The sequence below is a fragment of the Pempheris klunzingeri genome, chromosome 15 (assembly GCF_042242105.1).
Source record: "Pempheris klunzingeri isolate RE-2024b chromosome 15, fPemKlu1.hap1, whole genome shotgun sequence".
In the NCBI taxonomy this organism is placed as follows: Eukaryota; Metazoa; Chordata; class Actinopteri; order Acropomatiformes; family Pempheridae; genus Pempheris; species Pempheris klunzingeri.
Genome location: NC_092026.1, coordinates 19,998,592 through 20,019,854, shown reverse-complemented (window position 1 = coordinate 20,019,854; position 21,263 = coordinate 19,998,592). Strand labels below are relative to the sequence as shown.

Here is a 21,263-nt window from a genome sequence, read left to right as displayed (position 1 = left end):
TATGTTTGCTGAGATAATACATATTTTACACTGGATTTACTGTATTCATATGACGCCATAACACACGGCGTAATTGGCGCTACTATATGTATATGGGATCATATACTGTAGACACTGTCATAACTAAAAAAAAAATAACAGGTTGGTTTATTTATTCACACATAAAAAGCATTAAAACAAAGATACAAAACAAGACAGTGGGGAGTATGGAAACCTTGGTGGGTTTGTTCGAGTTCTCCCTTGACTACTAAATGTCAAATCAGACAGAAAAACCGATGCACAAAAAAGTGTGAGTCAATATGCGTGTGTGTTTTCCAGTATCAGGGTGTTTGAGTAGGGGGTTATGGTAACGTTAGTATGCTAAGTGGGGCAGGAAATACCCGCAGACCCTTTAGAACCATCTATACTTACTCGAAGATAAACACATATTTCTATGTACAACACATACATAAGGCCATTTTACTTCTGGTTTCAGCTCAGATCATTTCTATTACAGTAACAACACCAATCAGTAATGCCAGTAACTCCAGTTTATGAGGAAGATCCTCACCACCACTCTCTTACCACACTCTTATGACATATATTTCCTGTTGTAAAAAAAGACTGGTGCATTGTAATATGTTATTTAGACCATTTTGGAGATTCTGTTACACTAATGTAGCACTACAGCAAACCTCTGATTGAATATACTGTGCTCAAGGTGCTCTGTATACTGTATCTTATGATGGTGTGGGCATTTCTTGTTTTCTGTTGTATTTTATTGCTGTTTTGAAACAGAAAGTTAGCACTTTATGTGAGTACATGATGTACATTTGCACCTTAGGAAGGTCAGCTGCCTATGTTTGGAAACTTACCTTAGGCGTACATGTTTTTTATTACTACTAAAAACACTTACACACTGAATATCATTGGATTTGAAGCAATTAGAATAAACTTTCTACAAAGCTAATTGGAATAGTATTTTCCCTGTCTCAGTGGCTTTAAGCTTACTGACTGATGAAAATGAGATTATGTTGTCAGATCATACATGGGTGTATGAATATTGAGGGTTTAAAATCTTACTGGAAACTTTGATGAGGCTCTCCTTTCTGTGTGAAGTAGTAGCCTTTTGTACTTTACTAACATTGTCAAACTAGCAATGAAAAGTTTGTCGAAGCCCATTTTATTTAAGGACTTGAAGAGGACTTGAAAGATGAGAGACGAGAATGTGAAAGTGATGTATGTCACTGATGATGATTGTATTCCCATGTAAATGTGCGACAATGATGGTTAATTCAGATAAAGCGAGGAACGAATATGTTGGAGAGTGCATGTATTTGTAGCATTTCCTTAATTAACATCAAGCAAATGTTAATTGTGTTTAAAATGCAGATTGAGAGATCAAATGAGACAATTCTCTCTAGAAAGTGATTTAATAAAGCTGATTACGAAATATTAAAAGTAATCTTTTGTTTCATGTCGGTTGTAAGCAAATTTGGTTGGAAAGCTGAACACTGAAGCTTAAAACCTTTCTGACACATTTATCTAAACCATATGCTGTGTTATTTGCTGAATTTCCATCATTTGTTTTTCTGCCACACTCACTGCCACTTGAAGCCTAATGTCACTGTTATCTATTTACAATGCTTTAACATTTCCAAATGTTGCTATGCTAACATCATTATTTTCAACGTGATCTCACAGGATTGCACAAATTTACCATATTAGTCTAACCAAGCATTGTGAGTAGCTCCTATAATTATAAGAATTATAAAATTATAACACTGAGGCTCTCTCACCTGAACCAAGGTGGCAAACTTTTTTCTGCGCCGTTCTTACCTTTAACAATAAAAGTCCTAGACACTTACACTGTGCAGCAGAGGAAAGTTAAATTCAGTCAGAGCACTTTGCTAAAAGGTAACTCAATAAAAAAGCTTTTAGTTTCCACTGAACTCACCACACAAATAGCTCTACCACTTCCTTGTTTGTTGGCCTCTTGTGCTTCTCTTTGCTTTGTCTCTGCTGTATTCATATGAAACACACGGTAAGAACTTTGTATTTCACATTTTGATGATATTTGTTTTCAAGTCTCAAGTCTAGTTGTACAGTAGCACTGAAGTTAGATAAAAAAAACTTGGAACTCATGAATTATGTAATATTGAGAAATCTATACTATTCTCGTGCTCAAGATTTACTGAGGAATACAGTTATGTCAATTATTATCCTATCCTTTTTAATGCAAGTTTCATACTTTTAACCTTTTATAGGTATACTTACTTGGTATAACCAATTTATATCAAACTATGAAATATTCACCAAGAAATAGATTTTAACTGTAGGATGTAATATCTTTCTAAAATGCCCCAAATACCAAGGAGGTGACCTCAGTGTCCCCGAAATCCCTCGCTCTTCCTCCACTTAGTTGTGGGGAATATCGACTGTAGGAGTCTATTCATGCATCTTAGGTGGGTTGTATAGCTATGAAATCTCAAAAAAGCTAAGTGGAAATTACATTATTACATGCATTATAGCCAGAAAGGTGAGACCTATCTGAGTTAGAGCCTGTGAAGATGATAAAAGGCTTTTCTCATTTCATAAAATTAACCCCTTGTTGCCTGTTGTCGCAAATTTGCCTCAAACCTGCAGCTGAGGTGGCCTCTGTATCCCACTAATGCTGGTTGATGCATCTTCTATGTATACATTATATATACATAGAAGCATACATACATAAATAAATATATATATATTCTATGCGTATGTACATATATATTTTATTATACTATTATTATATTGTACTGGTCTATGCTATGCTATATTCAAATTAACAATCTCCTCTTCATTTAGCATCTGCTTGAATGCAAAAACACAAATAATTTATTTTTTTAGATAATTGTAAATAAATTCAGGCAGTAAGGGGTTAATTTATTCATGTGTTCATGTTAGGTTATGGATAATTGGTGGCTAGCTAATGCTAGCTAAACTATCATTGTTGTAAAATGATTTATCTTCTGGTGTTTTTGGAAGTTTTCTGTGGAGTGGATTTGGGCTGACCCTTATTCAAATGTAGCCAGGGAATACCATAGCAAAATGCATAAAGATTTAGGACTTACCCATCAAAGACGTCTACATGTGGCTGAGCATAAATGATAGTGTCTTCACATCATTTACAAGTGTAAATGGGGTTTTTAAAGTGTATAATTTTCTATAGGTTTGTCACTAAGCACAGCACTTTGTACAAGTACAGAAATATTGATATAACTGTTTTAAATATACAGGTGATTTTGAAATCTGTTGTTTTTGCAGGTACTAGCTCTGTGACTCCTGTGTTTGTGCAGACAGGAGAGGAGTTATCCTTGGATGTCAAGAAACAGGTTGATCGAGAAGAAGACAGTGATTTTATATGGCAACTCAATGGCAGTATGAATATTGTGAAATTATCTGACAGTAATAGAATAAGAGTACACAAGAATTACGCAGGAAGAGCTGACATTTCTTTACAGAATTACACTTTGTTCTTAAGGGATGTACAAAAGGATGACAGTGGTGATTATAGTGCACATGTTTCTGGTGACCAAGTCCAAATTGTAGCTAAATACAAGGTCATAGTTCAAGGTGAGTTTCTTAATATTTCAAATGTTGATACACAGCAGTGTCCTGCTTCAAAACCCTTCACACCTGTATTTTCTCTTCCAGATCCAGTTTCCCCAGTGGAACTGACAGTGAACTCCAGCATCTCAGGCTCCTGTAACGTGACTGTGACCTGCACCTCAGTGGACTCTCACATCAGCAGCACTTTTAGATGTGACAACCAAACCTGCTCTAAGGAGGAAGGAGACAAATCAGAGGCCCATCTTGCCTCTATTCATGTGTACCTGGAGCAAGGCTTCTTCATCTGTAACCATAGCAACCTTGTAAGCTGGAAACAGGACAGGAAGGAGGTTAAATCCATCTGTGTACCGCATCTACCACATCCAGGTGAGATTATAATAAAAGTCAAACACCTTAAAGTTACTCAGAATTATTCAAACATTTCACATGGCAAAGTTCTCTGGAGGCACATTGGTTCAGTTTAACCTCAATGGGTGAAGTCATGGAAAAACAAACTGACTTAATACAGCATTTGAATATCTCAAATTCTTTGTCATGCTCAAATTTAACGTATGGCATATCAGATGCCAATTATACTCTCAACACTTGCACAAAGTATATTCAATCCTTAGTTTAACGTTTGTTGAAATATAGTGTAGCTGGCACCAATTAGACATAGTAGTGGTTTTCCCCAAGGAAAATGCTCACAGGCTTTTCAAACAGCAGGGTTTTTCATTGTGCATGAGAAGTTTTGTTATTGTCATGTGCAAATTTCCATCATCCACACAACATTTTTATTTATTCTTATCAACCAGGTGATCTAAAATGCTTTGTATCAAGAGTCATTTGGGAGGTTGATGGTCTACAACCCTTTGAGGTTACACTCAGACAGAGAGATTATTTGTCCACAACAGTTCTGCCCTTTCAGAAACATTTGTAAAAATTACAATTGCAATCTCAAAGTGTGTCAACATGTCTGATGTAGTTCTTTGGTTTCTTTACAGTTTCCAATGGAGCCACTACAAATGTGATTTGGACTGGGGTTGCCATTGTTAGCCTTCCGACTGCCCTTTGCCTTTTCCTTTTCATAAAATGTAAGTCCCAGCAATGTAATTAAATTCTTTATAAGAGATAGAAATACAAAGAAACAGCAACAAATTGCAACACTATCAGGATGATTAAAATCTGCCTGAAATTTGCAGCAATTTGGTCCTTGAGACATATTTGTTTTTTGAGATATTGGGCTATATTAATGGAACAGTTTGGTACTGTGTCTGTGAACTTGGGGGCTATAGATAGATAGATAGATAGATAAATAGATAGATAGATAGATAGATAGATAGATCATCACAAAATATTGCCTTTCTGCGTCACATAAAAGAAAAGTTGACACTGTGTTAAAGACAAAAATCAACATTTGTTATTACTAACTTACAGATAAAAGAAAGAACTATGGAAATACTATATATGCAGTTCCTCAGGTAAGCAGCAAGTTGTTTTTTTTACATGGCTGTTAATATTTGGTAGTCAAACTGAAGAACAGACTAGAAAATGTCAGAAATCTTCCTAATGTATTGGCCCACCTATAACTAAACCTAAAACACCAAACACTACTCTCTAAGCATTTTTTGGATACAAAAGGCAGTTTATTCAAATCACCTACATCTCTCTGGTACAAAAACTGCTGCGCCCAGTCTGCTGTTACTAATCCTGCTGCATACTATTACCACATCAGGAATTTCCAGATACACTATGATCCAACTACCTATGCAGTATATGTGAAGCAATGTTATAATGGCAAAATTTCATTTTCCTAACAAGGTCATGTGATTTATCTCTAGGACATCAAACCGGACCAAAATCTGAATCAGAGTCTTACAGAAGATGCATCAGAGTTCACTGGGACCACAAGCACCTCCTCGCCACATACTGTGTATGCTCAGGTTTTCAGAGCTGCAAAGTCCAACTACAGACCCCCACAACCAACTGAGTGTTGAAAAACACACATATTTACAATGTGAATTAAATTCACTAGAGAAACTGTGATGTTCTGTATTTCAGGCTGATACCGAACTCTCAAACCCATCAAACCACTTGGTGATTAAAAACCTTTAGACGAGACCTTTGTTATGGTTTTGTTTAACATGACAAACTACAGACCAAACCTTCTGTCTTTTCTAACAGGATTTTTGTATTTATTGGTTTTCAAATAAAACTAATATATATTGAAGTATGTATGCATGCAAACCATTTTGCAGGTTACTTTGAGCCATTTCCACTTTTCCCTTAAATTCTTTGTTATTGCTTTCATGTACATAAATAGTTTCACAGATTCAAAATAAAAATGTCTTAATCTTGAATACAGTATTTCTATGGCTTTATTATGTTGACTGATTATTATTTGGCACATCATGGTAAAAGTGAACTAGAGCTCCCTGGTACAGTTCAGCAAATTTAAGCAAAATTCACGAAAACTTGAAAGGACATGGCGTGCCACCAAATTAGAAGAATCCCGCTTAATCTGGCAAGACAGTCTGAAAACCTATAGAAAGGCCCTCTGTAATGCTAGAGCCACCTATTACTCCTCATTGATAGGAGAAACATAAAAACAACCCTAGATCTCTGTTCAGGGCAGGATTTCCTTAAGTAGCCCAGTAGGAATGGGGTCTAGTAGAGAGAGTAGGAGACTGAGAGGGAGAGAGAGAAGCCATCGCCGACTGTTAGCTGTTTAAGACAGCTGACAGGACAGTTATTAAACTGTAGAAGTAGTGTAGCATTGCAACAGGTCAGAAGGTCTGAAGGTACTCAGAAGCTCTGACAAACAGGAAACGAAGTAAGACGCTTACTGTGATCCACTGTGCACACGTGATTTAGCTGAAGCTGTAAAACTGGGTCCATAAATGCATTTAGCACACTGTGCAAACTTAAGGACTGAAAACTGAGTCCAGAGAGAGAGTTCTCTGTTCAAAAGACAGAAACATGTTTTTTGATGGTGAAACCCAACAACACGCACGACAGCCTTGCAGAAGTGGGGGGAAGTTGGGTACGTATATAACCAACTGCCACTTCCTCATGTGTAACGTGCCAAAATGAGACCTGTTTTGTATCTGTGTGCTGTGTTCCTTGTGTGCTCTTGTCAAAAGCAAGGTAAAACTTATTTTTTCTACTAATATTTCCATCTTTTTATTTAAAAAGTCTGCTTGTTGTACCTTGGGGCTAACACATGAACTAAAAATAAGTAGATAAGTAGAAGGAAGGGAGAACTGTAACTGACGCTGGCTCTGCTCAAACACTCTCAGTTCTCTCCTTTTAGTGACTTTCTGTCTGAATTCATAGCTTAGCAGTTAGTGGTGGCCTCTCTCTCTCCCTACCGTGCGCTCTCTACTTGTTTTTATACAAACCAAGAATCGTCTGCTATCATAGTGTAAGATGAGATTTCTTTTTTAAATTTATTTTGGAGATCGTTTTCTCTGGTTTGAGAAAATGTACATTTTTTGATTAATGGTAGCATATATTGTTTTATTTTATATAATACAGATAGGGAACTGGGTAGTGTGATATACTTTGCTTGTTAGTAGTGGCTAAGATTGCCAGAATGATATAATGGAGGTGATGCGTCACATTGTGTTGAGTTGTCCTACGTCTGAGTCAGACATTAACGTGGATAAAGTTACACAGAAGTTTTCCCCATGCCCCAAGCATACTTTTAATTAAGTAACTTAAGTTAACGCTAAGAAAATCCCCTCAGTTTGTGTTTTAGTGATTTTCTTTTTTTGTTCATCTTTTCAATATGTCTTGATTAATGATACAGAAAACAATTATGTATTTACAAGCAATACACTCTGCACCCCATGCAAAAAATATACATTAAGCGTCAAGGTACAGTTTGACCAGGCCTGACTGCACAAACATGAATTTCAGACTATAAATCTAGATATAAATCTAGCAGACTATAAATCTAAGAGAGACGTTAACGTGTTGACAAATTATCAAGTAACGTTAACACAAGTAAGCCATCTTAAGAATTAAGAATTAAGGTTTATTAAATGCTGGGAGGGAATCATTAACATTTCTTGAACTGTGAAAGTGATGTCAGATAGCATCTGTCTGAGCTTTGATAATCGGACTACTATAACCTCTAAATCCCTAAAATTGACACACAGACACAGCGGTCCAGAAACAGGCTTAAAAACCTGCCATTTTTATGCAACATTAATTAGTATTATGTACAAAAATAAACTACACTCATCTCTCTGCTATGTAACACTATTAATTGGGACCTAAAGCTAGATAACGTTAACTAAGCTTGGTAGGTTATATAGGTTAACATTGCATTTGTAAAAGATAGTTGTCAAGCTTGAAAGGTCAAAATACTGAAATTTATGGTCCTTAATTTATTGACTGTAGCTAATTGTTATTTTGGAGTTATTTTGAATAACTGATTTGTTTGAACAGACAGATGTATGCTAGTCATGCTGTACAGTCCTTGTACCTAAATGCTGAAATACAAAGTCTGTCAGTGCCTTAAAGACAACCCATGTAACAGCAACAAAAATAATCCATTCTAGCTTTTTCATTAGCTGTACCTCTATGATTAGGGTTTGGTAAAATTAGGTGGCAAAAACCATTATGCTTAAATGCCATTAAAATAATTTGTAAGGCACATCAGGCACATGCCAAAGTGATTAGTGGCCCTGATCTTGAATCCATCTTTCTGTGTGGAGTTCACATGTTCCCCCTATGCTCCTCTACACAGAATAGGCCTATGTTGGTGTAGAAAATGAGTGGTTGGATTAAATAATCACATATAAATTCCACATAACAAAGTCAACAAGATTCTCTGCTGTGTTGGGCCTTGCCGCATGGCCAGACAAGAGCAGCCTACATGTACCTGGAAAAGCCTAACAAAGGAACAAAGGGCCATAAAATAAACGGGCGCCAAAACTTGTCGGCATTGCCTCCAATAAACTCAGGTAGGGGGCGTGGCCTGGATCCAACACCAGGAGTTCTCATTGGGGGAAAACTCCCCAAATCCACAAGGAACTCCCAGTACGGCCATGACATCACTAAACGTTTATAAGCAGTGAACAGCTGCTTTAAGCTGGGGATCACTAGTGTGGGCAATGCACCTGCTTTGTCACGAGACAAAGCAGGTGCATTTTCCAACCCGTGATAAACCATGAGAAGTTGAAGGTACTTACTAATTTTGAATTGATGATCTGGTGTGTTAGAAATATAGCAGGAGTGGAGTAACATTCAGTATCAAGTAAATCATTAAGCATTATGTATCTACTGTTTTTACAGGGTCCAGTGCTGTAGTGTTTGTGCAGAGGGGAAAGGATTTTCCTCTGGATGTCATAACAGCTGATGCTCTTGAAGAAGATGTTACTGTTTTTTGGAAATTTAATAAAAAAGATGTCTTAGTACGATTTTTACCTGGTAGGGAGCCATCAGTTGCTACTGCCTACAAGGGAAGGATTGAGTTTCCTGAGAAGAAATACTCTCTGAAACTGAAGGATCTACAGGAAGCAGACACTGGAGTTTATACTGCAGAAGCGACAGGGACTGACGCTTCAAAAATAATAGCTGAATACCACGTCACAGTTCAAGGTGGGTTTGTTGACATTTCAGACAGTGATGGAGAGTTTCTGCTGCCATGTTTCTAATACGTTTCACACAAACTTTCCCCCTCAGGTCCAGTGTCTCCAGTTAACCTGACAGTGGACTCTGTGTCCAACAACTCAGACTCCTGTAACATCACTGTGACCTGCAGGGCGCAGGACTCTCACATCAACAGCACCTTTAGATGTGACACCAAAAACTGCAGTCAGGAGGGAGGAGAGAGATCAGAGGTCACAGCCTCTGGGGCCTTTCTCCACGTCTACCTGGAGAATGACTCAATCATCTGTAACCATAGCAACCAGGTCAGCGGGATAAAGGACATGAAAAATACTCAAGATTTCTGTCCACGACATAATGGTAAGACCGAAAGACAAACCAACTGACAATAATGCACAGCTTTATGAATAAATATTTTTTCATAATATAATGCTAAACAAATTGGTTTTGTTTCAAACATGATTAAAATACATTAAAATGTTTTATGGTGGGTAGGCTATATGATTTCAGCATTTCTCAAGTTGCTCTGGTGGCAGAAAAAAGCTCATGAATTGATTTTGGCAATAGTTGATTTGGCATTTCAAAAATACCATTTGTTGTAAAAAATGTATTAACTATTTTTTTGTTTTCCTCTCAAGATGATTTTGTTTACTGTGAACTGCTGTGAATGGTGTTTTCTTGGACAGGAAACACAACAGCTTGTACGTGTAGAGGAGGGATATAAAATCTGGTTAAAATCAGATAAAATTGATTTGTTCCAATTAAAAAAAAACCAGAAAAAAACGAAAATGCAAAACATTATCTATTTTCTAGCATGAATTGTTAGTTGGTAGGTTATAAAGCTAAACTAGAAAATGGTCAGTTGAATGTTCTGTTCAGCTCTAATATTCTGACTGGAACGAGTTATTATAATGAACCTCTACCAGAGTGCATGACTTAAACAAGGTACACTTTTCTAATTTGACTTTTGTTTTTCTTTACAGATCCAGATAAACAATACAACAGCAATAGTGTTGACCCAGGGCTCGCTGCTTTCATCGGAATTCTCATTCTCATTCTCATTCTCATAATTTCTGCGATTCTAGTTATTTGGCATCGAAAGAGAGGAAAATGTAAGTTCGAGTGTGCTTCACTATTGCAGAACCAAACTTGCAAGGAACCTCCACCAGCTTCACTGTTGCCTGCAGACTCTCATTATTGTTCTGCTCTCCAGCCTTCACTGCACAAACTGCCTTCTGCTACGGCCAAATATTTCAGATTTTGACTCATCAGTCCAGAGCACCTGCTGCCATTTTTCTGCATCTCAGTTCCTGTGTTTTCGTGCATAGTTGAGTCGCTTGGCCATTTTTCCACGTCAGAGTTTTGGCTTTTTGGTCGCACTTCTTCCATGAAAACCACTTCTGGCCAGACTTCTCTGGACAGTAGATGGTGAACCAGGGTCCCACTAGTTTCAGCTAGTTCTGAGCTGATGGCACTGCTGGACATCTTCTGATGTCGAAGGGATGGAAGCATAATGTGTCTTTCATCTGCTTCATCTGTTTCCTTTTGCCGACCACTGTGCTTCTTCATAAGAGCTTAAATAGCACATCCTGAAATGTCCTGTGACATCATGGCATCATGGTTGTCTTCCACAACCTCACCATGTAGCAGAGTTTGGCTGTTCCTCACCCACTTTTAGTTAATCATTCATCTGACTATGATCCCACAAAATCCCTGACTTTGTGCAAGTGTACATAGTATATTTGAGGCTATTTTGAAGGCAAGGAGTGGTCACAGCAAATACTGATTTTTAAGTAGACTTTTAATTTAAATTAAAGCCAATTAACATGTATTCTTAATGACTGACCCGCAGATAGAACACGGAATACCGAATGCACCATAAATGCAGCTTCTCAGGTAAGCATCAAGTTTTTTTTAACATCACTCTCCCAAATTGAGACAAACTGAGGAACAGAATTCAAAATTTTGAGCAATTTGACAAAAAAAAAAAATCAAAAATTGAAGCTTCATATATTTGTATTTGCTGTTCCTATGCACACTAATCTTTATTTTTCTCTGCTGTACGTGACCTGTGACCCCTTGCTACTAACGTCTGCATCATTCTGCTGTTCTAGGTCATCGTGCTTGTGCCTACCTGCTACATGCATACATCACTAGTCGTGCTGCTTGCGTGAGCTGAAACGTGTTGCTTTGGACCAGATTAATCGAATTAATTCCTAGATGCACCATGTTGCATGTGTTGTCTGGCCTCTCAGAGCGCAGTGTCATTCTCTATTCTGGGTATGCGTTGTCTACTTGTGTTTGATTCTAGTTTTTGACTAGACTCTTATTGTCAACTTTTGAGAAAAGGTGACACAAACACCAAGCTGTGTTCTAAGGAAGTTATCAAATCACACACCGGTGTCTAAAAACACAGCAACAATTTCATTTACAGTGGACCATATTTTTGCTTCTCTTGTTGCTTCTGTTTTTGGCACACAACAGGTAACCTTCATGTAACTTCCGTGTGAAATCTACACTCAGTGTCATGTTAAATGTTTGTGGAGGCCATGTTTTCTATGTGACAGACGTGTGAAAGTGAAGAGAACTGTTTGGAGAGAACTATTCATTTTCAGTCTTAGAACGATGAAGAAAGAAAGAGAAAAGCTGAGAGGGAGAAAATCTTTTGTTTGCAGTGTCTTTTTTCAAATGCAAAATATTTTATGTTGTGCTGTCAATGCTTTCTTTTGCTTGTGTTTAAGCTGCCGTGTGATGCGTTGTGCCAAGAGATGTTTGAGCTCAACCAGAGCATTTTTTACACCTTACTTTGATCTTGATGAAAGCCAGGGTTATCGACTTGAAGATATGAGCTATTAAGTGTACTGAAATAATATCACGTGTTATTAATGTATAGTAGCACTATTAGAAATGAAGAGTAAATTAAAAATGTAATACAGCCATTGTTAAAAATTTTATATCTGATTTATTTTCCAGGCCAATCCTGTAGTTCAGAGTCCAACAGTTGATGCCCCTGGTTCCTCTCCAACCTCCACCTACTGCATGGTAGGGCAATCCATGGGATCCACTCAGACAAGAGGCAAAACTCAAGTGCAGGAGAGCCTGTATGCTCAAGTAGAAAAGCCTGCCAGGTCCTGATGAAGTTTAATCGAAATAGATAGATAGAAATACTTTAAATCTATTGTATCTATTGTATTATATCTATTCTATATTTTATATCAGGCATAGTAAGTGTATACACAATAGTTTTGTACATGTACCAACATTGGGATACTACTTATAATGTGGAATATAATAAACACGCCACGACAAAAACCTAGGAAATGTAGATCACAGATTAGGCCTGTATGCTTTGTATATGTGTATCATATTGCATATATATCTAATTCAACAAAATAGCACTGAAAAAGGACCCATCAGCAAAAGACAGCGTGAAGACAGGATGTGGCTGAATCTTTATCACTAAATGTAAATGGTTGTACAGAAGTTAAAATGTGGTCTGGTGGAATATTGGTATGATTTTGTTGTGGCTCTCCCACAATTCCGTTCAGTGATATTTGTACACCTTTAGATCATATTTAAACTTGCCTTTGAATGATTTGATATTTCTAATGTTATTTTGATTCATTTATATTTCATGCTTAGCACTTTTGCCTCAGCCAGAAGGTTCTAGGTGTGAGTCGGGTTTGAACCTGGGGTCTTTCTGTATGGAGTTTGCATGTTCTCCCTGTGCTTGCATGGGTTTTCTCAGAGTACTCTGGCTTCCTCCCACAGACCAAAAAAAAACAAAACATGCAGGTCATGTTAATTGATTACTCTATATTGCCTGTAGGTATGAGTGTGAATGGATGTCTGTCCCTGTGTGTTGGCCCTATTATTGACATGCGATCAGTCCAGGTTGCCTCTCGCCCAAAGTCAGCTGGGATTGGCTCCAGCCCCCCCTTGACCCTTAAGGATAAGCGGTATAGATAATGGATGTGTTCGTCTGCACTTATCTGTATTTGTTCTTATTTATTTTGTGAAGCATTTTGTAACATTCTACCCTTGAAATGTATTATTTAAATAAAGTTGCTTACTTAGTTTCTTTATGGTAGGTGTCTTTCTTCCACTGGAACTAACCATAATATAATAATGCACTTTCTACATAAATCGCACAAGGCGAAAAATAGCAGACAGATCACTTCCTTATACATGATATGTGTGAAAAGGGGACCTGCGTTGTTTTAATATGCTGTTTTTGTGGTGTATTTATCTCAAATGCAGAAAGAAGTAGATGCTGATGTTTTAGGCAGCGTGATTCTGTACAGTTTACAGTATTTTGTTTTGCATTCACGTGTGCCAGGGCAGCTCGAACTGATACAGACATGAAGGCAAAAGGAAACAAGATGTGAAGTTAGAGAATGAAGGATGACAACATTAAAGAATATTAAAGGAATGTGCACTGTTGGTATTTCTTAACCACTGGTTACTGGTTATTCTAGTAATGCTGAGTACAGTATGACCATTACCCAGTGGAGCCAGAAGTTTACTGTGGTGAAGGTAGTTTTAAGTTGGATATTTCAGCACCTAACTCTCTCGTAACTCATAGTATTGTACTACCCCACTAGAGCACTGCGATCTACTGGTGGTCCCTAAAGTCCTCTAAAGTAGTGCAGGAGGCAGAGCTTTCAGCTATCAGGCTCCTCTCCTGTGGAAACTCCTTCCAGTTTGGGTTTTGGGGGCAGACACCCTCCTTTTTGATAAAGCTTATAGTTTAGGGCTGGCTCAGGCCTTGGACCAGCCCCTAGTTACGCTGCTATAGGCCTAGACTGCAGTGGGACTCCCATAATGCACTGGGCCCCTCTCTCCTCTTCTTCTCATCCTCCTCTTCCTCTCCATCCTTATGCTTCATGTCTCTTTAATGTCTGTTACTAACTTGATATCTTCCCAGGAGCCCTTCTGTGCTTGTCTCATCTCTCAGGTTCCTGTGGATCCTGGTCCCGGTTCTCTGGCTTCATGAATCACTGCTGCGTATCATCAGCCACCGCCACTTTTTACCAAATTAGTCGTGCAATTATTATTCATATATTAACTATTGTCATATTTTTCATAGTTGCTGTTAGTATTTTGGTTTCTGTTTGTTTTGTCTCCCTCTCTCTCTCTCTCTCTCTCTCTCTGTCCAACCTCCACCCAACAAGGACCCCAACAAGCAGAAAGCTGCCCACCTCTGAGCCTGGTTCTGTTCGAGGTTTCTTCCCATTAAAGGGGAGTTTTTCCTGCCATTGTTGCCTAATATAATATTTGATGCTTGCTCATGTGGGGAGTTTTGAATCCTTAATTTTTAATTCCTGAATCATTGGGTCTCTTAATTAAAGAGAGTATTTTACAACCATGCAGTGTATCCAGTGTGTTTCCTATAACAGTAGCATTGAATGTTTCCTTACTGAAAAGCTTCACATGAACTTTCATCTTCTATTAATTCACAAAAATCACAAAAAATTTAAGATGTGTATGTGGCTTTAATAAGGGCTTTAAAGATTAAAACATGCTTGAACAAACAGTGAATTATCAATGTTTTGGTCAAACACGGAATCTACAAAATATGCAATTATGCAAAAATATGCAATCTTAAATTACACCACATGCAGTGGCACATATAAACTACTATATTGATGTATTTCTTGTATGCTGCTGCTCTTGCTCATGCAAATGTATAAACAGTTTTTTCTGTTTTCTGTTTTTTTTTGGTCATCATTTTATACAAAGTACAGTGCACAGTGATTATATGGAATATGGAATGGAAAATCAAGAATAATCAGCGTCTGTGGAGTTTTTTTTCTACAATGTCTATGGTTTCATCTAGTTTTACTCAACAAAATATATTTTAAGTATCTTTGAAAACATTAGAACATTTCTTTTCTCATACAACATTTGCAAAAGCTGATGTTTTATAAATTGGTGCATTACTACATTTCTTGGTGTTACATCCACAGGGTAATCAAGGCTTTTTGTCTTGTATGTTGTTTTTTCAGTTTGCTGTTTTTAATTGGATTTAAAAAGTGAGCAAAGTGATTATTTGGTTTAATCAACCTGTGGAGTTTTCTCATGAGACAATAACAGTTTTATGTTGACATTAGATATTACTGATTCTGCTGATTTGCTACTACTGAAGCCGTTTTGAACAAACATTTTAAATCCTGCATTGTTTACATCAATGTTTGCTGGTTTGCAGTCTTCTACTTCCCTCCATACAAAGTAACAACTGAAAAAGAACTAAGCTAAACTAATCTTAAAGTGAACAACAAAAGGAGCAAGGCAGAGCTTGACACAAAGTATACAACTGAAAAAGACCAAACCTCAAGAATAGTTCTCCAACAATGGGATTTCACAGACAAGATAGCGCAGAATGGCAAGACAATGGACATGACGAACTGGCACAGGACAGAGGGAGACGCAGACAATAAATACACAGGGAAATGGGGAACAGGTGGAAACAATCAGGGAGGAGCCAGACAATCAGACGACAGGAAGTAAAGTAACTGAAACAAGGAAACACATGATACTACAAAATAAAACCGGAAATGACAAGACAACATGACGAGACAAAAACGGAACTTGACAAAATACAGGATCATGACACACCAACTGTCAATCAGTTTAATAGCTTGAAATCAGAGGCAAGAATGTGTTACTATGGTCTCAACACAGGGACACGTTCATAATAAATCTGCTCCGTAATAGTGGTCAGAAACTCCACAGAGAGCCTTTAACGTTATGTCTAGATAAGAGTGTGATTATAAGTAAGATAGACGGAAGAAGAAGATAACTGTTTATTTTTGCTTCTTGAGATTCTCCATGATGTGAACGCTGATGACGGCGGTCACCATGATTATGAGACCTACAGAGAACACGACTGTCTTCGCCAGGCACAAAGAGATACCAGCAGAGACGTGCTCTGAACCTGGAACACAAGAAAACAGGATGTTTTATGACACGATTAACATGGGATCCAGACTGGAGCACAACAGTGGTGCACTTAAATCAGTTATTCCTCTTACCGTTTTCTGATATCATTATAATTCCTTCATTTTAAAATAGATAGATAGTGATAGTGAGTTCAAGTAGCATGTAAATAAATAAGGCACTATTGCACATCGTCGACTGAGGTGTTCTATGGTCTGATAGCTCTGGGGACAAAGGATCTTCTGTGCTGCTCAGTCCTCAGTCACAGCGAGAGGAGCCGGCCATCGAAGATGTTGGCTGACATGGCCCATGATGGCCTGCAGCTTGCTCCATGTGCGTCTCTCCACCACCATCCCTGGTGAACCCAGGCCAGCTTGTCCAGCCATCATGTTACCTCCCCTGTCAGTTACACTCACTGCAAAGTACAGTTTAGCTTTTTATAGCCTGTCTGTGTGCATTGTGCATTGCAGAATGATGCATGATTATCGTTTTATGTTGATTCAATCGTCATTCAATAATACAGCTAAAGAGACAAGAAGCACATTCTTTGCAAATTTAATTTTAATTACATTATTTTTGTCATTTAATGTTCCTTTATATTACATTTCTGTAATTCTTTTGTAGGTTTTTTGTCACCCTGCAGCCTGACACTGTTCATGTTCAGAACTTATGTACCTGACTCCAGCTGTGCATTATCAGCAAGTGGTTTGTCTTTCGGTCTTACCATTACGTCGTGGACAGAAATCTTGAGTATTTTTCATGTCCTTTATCCCGCTGACCTGGTTGCTATGGTTACAGATGATTGAGTCATTCGCCAGGTAGACGTGGAGAAAGGCCCCAGAGGCTGTGACCTCTGATCTCCCTCCTCCCTCCTGACTGCAGTTTTTGGTGTCACATCTAAAGGTGCTGTTGATGTGAGAGTCCTGCGCCCTGCAGGTCACAGTGATGTTACAGGAGTCTGAGTTGTTGGACACAGAGTCCACTGTCAGGTTAACTGGAGACACTGGACCTGAGGGGGAAAGTTTGTGTGAAACGTATTAGAAACATGGCAGCAGAAACTCTCCATCACTGTCTGAAATGTCAACAAACCCACCTTGAACTGTGACGTGGTATTCAGCTATTATTTTTGAAGCGTCAGTCTCTGTCGCTTCTGCAGTATAAACTCCAGTGTCTGCTTCCTGTAGATCCTTCAGTTTCAGAGAGTATTTCTTCTCAGGAAACTCAATCCTTCCCTTGTAGGCAGTAGTAACTGATGGCTCCCTACCAGGTAAAAATCGTACTAAGACATCTTTTTTATTAAATTTCCAAAAAACAATAACATCTTCTTCAAGAACATCAGCTGTTATGACATCCAGAGGAAAATCCTTTCCCCTCTGCACAAACACTACAGCACTGGACCCTGTAAAAACAGTAGATACATAATGCAATGAAAATTACACATGATATATTATTCAGTCAATACTGAACGTTTTTCCATTTCGTTACTATATTTCTGCCATGTTGTTGATACAAAATGAATCCCATCCGAAGCGCCAGAGCGGGAAAGTTGCAACAAACACTAGATTTAAAAACTCATACAAAATACAGAGACAGCGATAGCCTTAATCAGCATTGTGTAAGCTCATTTGGTAAGGAATGTAACAGACTTTCTTTTATCTGTAAAAGTCCCACATTCCTGCTTTTAAGTGTCTTTTATTTTTTCCTGAAAGACAAGCATTTTCCTCAACATAGGCTTTTAATTGCTTTACTTTTTTTCTGAGAAGAAGCATTTTTTTTTAGATTAGGCAGCTGAGGCCTTTTCTTTTTGAAGAAGAAGTGCTTTAGAAGAAGGAGTTTTTACTTCACATCAATGAACTTGACAAAACCCCTTCAGGCCTACAGCGATACCCCATCATGACCTTACATTGTACTTTTGGACTTTTGTGTCCAACTGTCAATTGTTTTTTAATCTACACAAAGAAGCAGGATATCTTTTCTGTAATGAAATCACTTTTCTCCCTGTTTCATTCCATTTGAATTAATCTTAATCACTCCCTCTTCTTTAACATGTGATCACGTGCTTCTTTTATGCATGGTTACACATAAGGACGGCGCTGCTCTGATAAAATAGCACATTCTAGCAGATAGTGTGAGATAGTGCTGATCACAAGATACAATCTGAAGTAACTTTAATGTGCTTAGTCCATTAATCACAATAAAGACGCCTGCTCTCACATCATTGCTGCATCTCTTAATAACATTTAATTAGACAGTGTTCTTATCTTACCTGATGCCTCTATGCAGATCAGCAGTCCCATTATCACAAAGATAAACATTATGAAGTCTCTGTCCGGTTGCCCTGCCTGACTGCAGCAAAGTGTGTCTTCTGTTTTGCTCAGACTGAAACAGACCACAGGCTGGCAACCAACAGTTGTGTCTTTCCTGTCAGAACCACATAGATTTCCACACTGTCATGGACTTTGTTAGTTCCTCCCTAAGCTCGGTTTTACTGCTTGAGATCTGTTGATAAAAAAAAACGGAAATTAATTCAACTCTTTGTCAAGAGTGAACTTAAAAGTCCTTGAAAAGATGATAAACAAGATTACTATTATCTGTTTCCCCATATCCTTTAGGCTCCTTTGCAAAATATCTGTGTTTTATTCATTTCATTAAGAAGAATTAATAATTTTCATCTGTGGTTCTTGGGACAACATTTTTTCATTCACATTTCATTTACACTTCTTGTTTATTTCAGTGAACTTTGTAAAGCACTGTGAGACAACTCTGTTGTGATATTGGGCTATACAAAATAAATTGAATTGAATTGAATTGAATTGTGAAAGGAAGAAAAAAAGGACAAAACATGAGTAAACAAAAACATAGAATTGTGTTAAACACTACACTACACAAAAACTACAAAACACTTTAGTTGGCATTATGGATGTTTTTGCATTATTTCAGGTTTTGCTTCACTTAAACATTTGATCTCATATTGACGACTCACTGCACACGCAATGATAAACACTTCCTTTATTGTGGCTCTTGTAGCCATATTTAACACTTCTTCTTCTTTGAAAAGTAGCTGTCTGTGGCAGAATGTAAATGGTCCCACTGCAAACAGACAGAAACCAAACCAAAGAAACCTGCAAAGGCATCTTTACTTAGTAATCGTTCTGAAACAAGATTAACAGAAAACCACAGACTGTATGCAGAAAACCAACGAAAAATAAAATAAAGGTCAGTCCTCTCTTCTTGCAGGCCATATGTCTCATTTTAACCTCCTTGCATTGCAACAATCATATTTAACGGAAAGACACACCTGAATCCAGTTCACATGAGAATATAGTTAGTTCAGGAGGTCAGAAAAAGCATCTTGCATGGCCTCCGTCCTGCTCTCAGAGACAGAATCCTCCTGTGGTTTTATTTGCGCTGAGTTACTCACTCTGAAACACTTAACATGGTTTCCTGTGTTTTGTGTGTGTGTTGTGTTTCATTTTTATCATCTGACAGTGTTAACAGTGTGAAGAGGTTTTCTAGTGAGGATCCCTGTGTGAATGATTTTAGTGTGACTTGCAGTGAAAAGTGAGTGAGGAGAAGCGAAATCTGTCGAAGAAACGGTGACAGATTTGGCTTTGGTGCATCATCTGCATTTTGATGACTTACAAGTCACTCATAATCTTTCTGAATCCACACTCCTCAGACCTCAAACCCTCTGAGCTGAACAACAAATCTTTCTTTGTCTCAGTCCAGGTAGGGATGCCAGCGTCATGTCTTCCAAAAGAATACCCAACGTTTGCATTCATCACGCCAATTTGCAGTGTTTTGCCACTCTCGTGTTAATCTATCTGCTGCTTTTTTCTTATTCACAGATGCTGCGTGAGTTTAAGGAGATGCTTTGAAGGACCAATCACGGGTTGCTTATTGTATTCGCAGCCAGACTTCTGCCCTGCCAAAGCCTGGACTCAATCCTGATCAGTTCACAGACATGCTGGTCTGTTTATAGACTCATCAGATGCATCTCCACATCTTTAAACTCTGTGTGAAATGAGGAGGCTTTAGCAGAATTAACACTGAGGAGAAATAATCTGCCAACAGTTTTCACTAATCAGCCAGGGATGTTTGGACCATGACTCAAATAATCCATCTTCTAATAGGGGATGGATACAACTTGGACCACGTTCTGAATACATTTGCATTATGAACTGTTGATAAAAATGTGTGCGTTAACTCCCACACGAGCGAGATCCATATAAAGCCAGGAATCCTCATTGTTATCGTTAATGTATTCGTGTCAGTGACAGAACATGTTTCATGGTTGATGTTTTTATTTTAGCTTGCAAACCTTTTCCTCATACAAACTGTCCAGTAATCCAAAACTAATATGTTCTAACAGTAGCGCAGTTACAGTATATTTGACAAATGAATGATTTCTGTTTATTAAACCAGAAGAAAATATTGAAGTATATCATCCCTCTAAATCAGACGTCTGGTGTCTGAGATCACAATGGAGTTTCATATTTGGTTAATTTATTACAGACCGATCACTGTGATTTATGAGGCTTTCTGGATGTATGTAGAAAGGTCAGTGTTAATTGGACTTGTTTAGGAGTTGAGGCATTTTCCAAGTTTGAGTTTGACCTTTAACTGGAGCATCCCAGTGAGGTTATTTTCAGTGCCAAAAACTGTTTAATCAGAATCACTCAAGTGGCTTTGCAGATACCATGCGGCAATGTCTCTGTGTCTGGCCTTTTAAAACTCATCTATTTTATTTACAAAGGGGGTTTTCAGTGGGATGAAGAGGAGGAATGAGGTCAGTGAGGGTCTAGACAAATAAATGTATTTGTGATGGGCCTCTGCATTATGTAGATGATCGTATAACAATGTACATAAAAGTTTAACAAGGTCACTGGAGTGAAATGAGATTGCCTGGATTTTATCTCATTGCTCTGTGCATGCACTGTGTACCTTCAGCCGCTTGTGTTAATAATTCAAGCTAAGGTGAGAAAATGAATGATTTTGTGCTTAATGAGTAAAGGGCGCAAAACATTTGACATAACCACAATACTACAGCATAGTTGGGCAATGTGGGCAACAGCCCAGGGACCCTAGAACTATGAGGGTCCTCAAATCTTCAGACCCAGCTGTTTTTGAGTTAATTC

General features: G+C 38.0%; 3 protein-coding genes across 4 annotated transcripts; 2 read left to right on the top strand and 1 right to left on the bottom strand.

Annotated features, from left to right (window-relative positions):
• The first annotated feature begins 206 nt into the window (after positions 1–206).
• LOC139214195 (SLAM family member 9-like) lies at positions 207–5,906 on the top strand. Its single transcript, XM_070844963.1, has 7 exons — positions 207–218; positions 1,948–2,023; positions 3,283–3,591; positions 3,673–3,954; positions 4,572–4,661; positions 5,005–5,048; positions 5,409–5,906. The coding sequence occupies exons 1-7, from the start codon at positions 207–209 to the stop codon at positions 5,562–5,564; spliced, it is 969 nt and encodes a 322-aa protein (XP_070701064.1). The 3' UTR covers positions 5,565–5,906.
• A 750-nt stretch (positions 5,907–6,656) lies between these two features.
• On the top strand, positions 6,657–13,267 carry LOC139214193 (SLAM family member 9-like). The gene is made up of 6 exons (XM_070844962.1): positions 6,657–6,714; positions 8,872–9,177; positions 9,262–9,546; positions 10,170–10,298; positions 11,039–11,082; positions 12,160–13,267. Exons 1-6 carry the CDS (start codon positions 6,657–6,659, stop codon positions 12,319–12,321), a joined length of 984 nt encoding a protein of 327 aa, XP_070701063.1. The 3' UTR covers positions 12,322–13,267.
• A 2,711-nt stretch (positions 13,268–15,978) lies between these two features.
• Positions 15,979–18,518, bottom strand: LOC139214589 (SLAM family member 9-like). Of its 2 annotated transcripts, none has more exons than XM_070845475.1 (4): positions 18,392–18,518; positions 17,219–17,524; positions 16,850–17,134; positions 15,979–16,540 (listed from the first exon to the last, which is right to left on the bottom strand). In XM_070845475.1, exons 1-4 carry the CDS (start codon positions 18,438–18,440, stop codon positions 16,377–16,379), a joined length of 804 nt encoding a protein of 267 aa, XP_070701576.1. In that variant the 5' UTR covers positions 18,441–18,518; the 3' UTR covers positions 15,979–16,376. The 2 variants fall into 2 exon arrangements, with proteins under 2 accessions (XP_070701576.1, XP_070701577.1); XM_070845476.1 differs by having other exon boundaries at positions 15,979–16,123.
• Between the last annotated feature and the right edge of the window lie 2,745 nt (positions 18,519–21,263).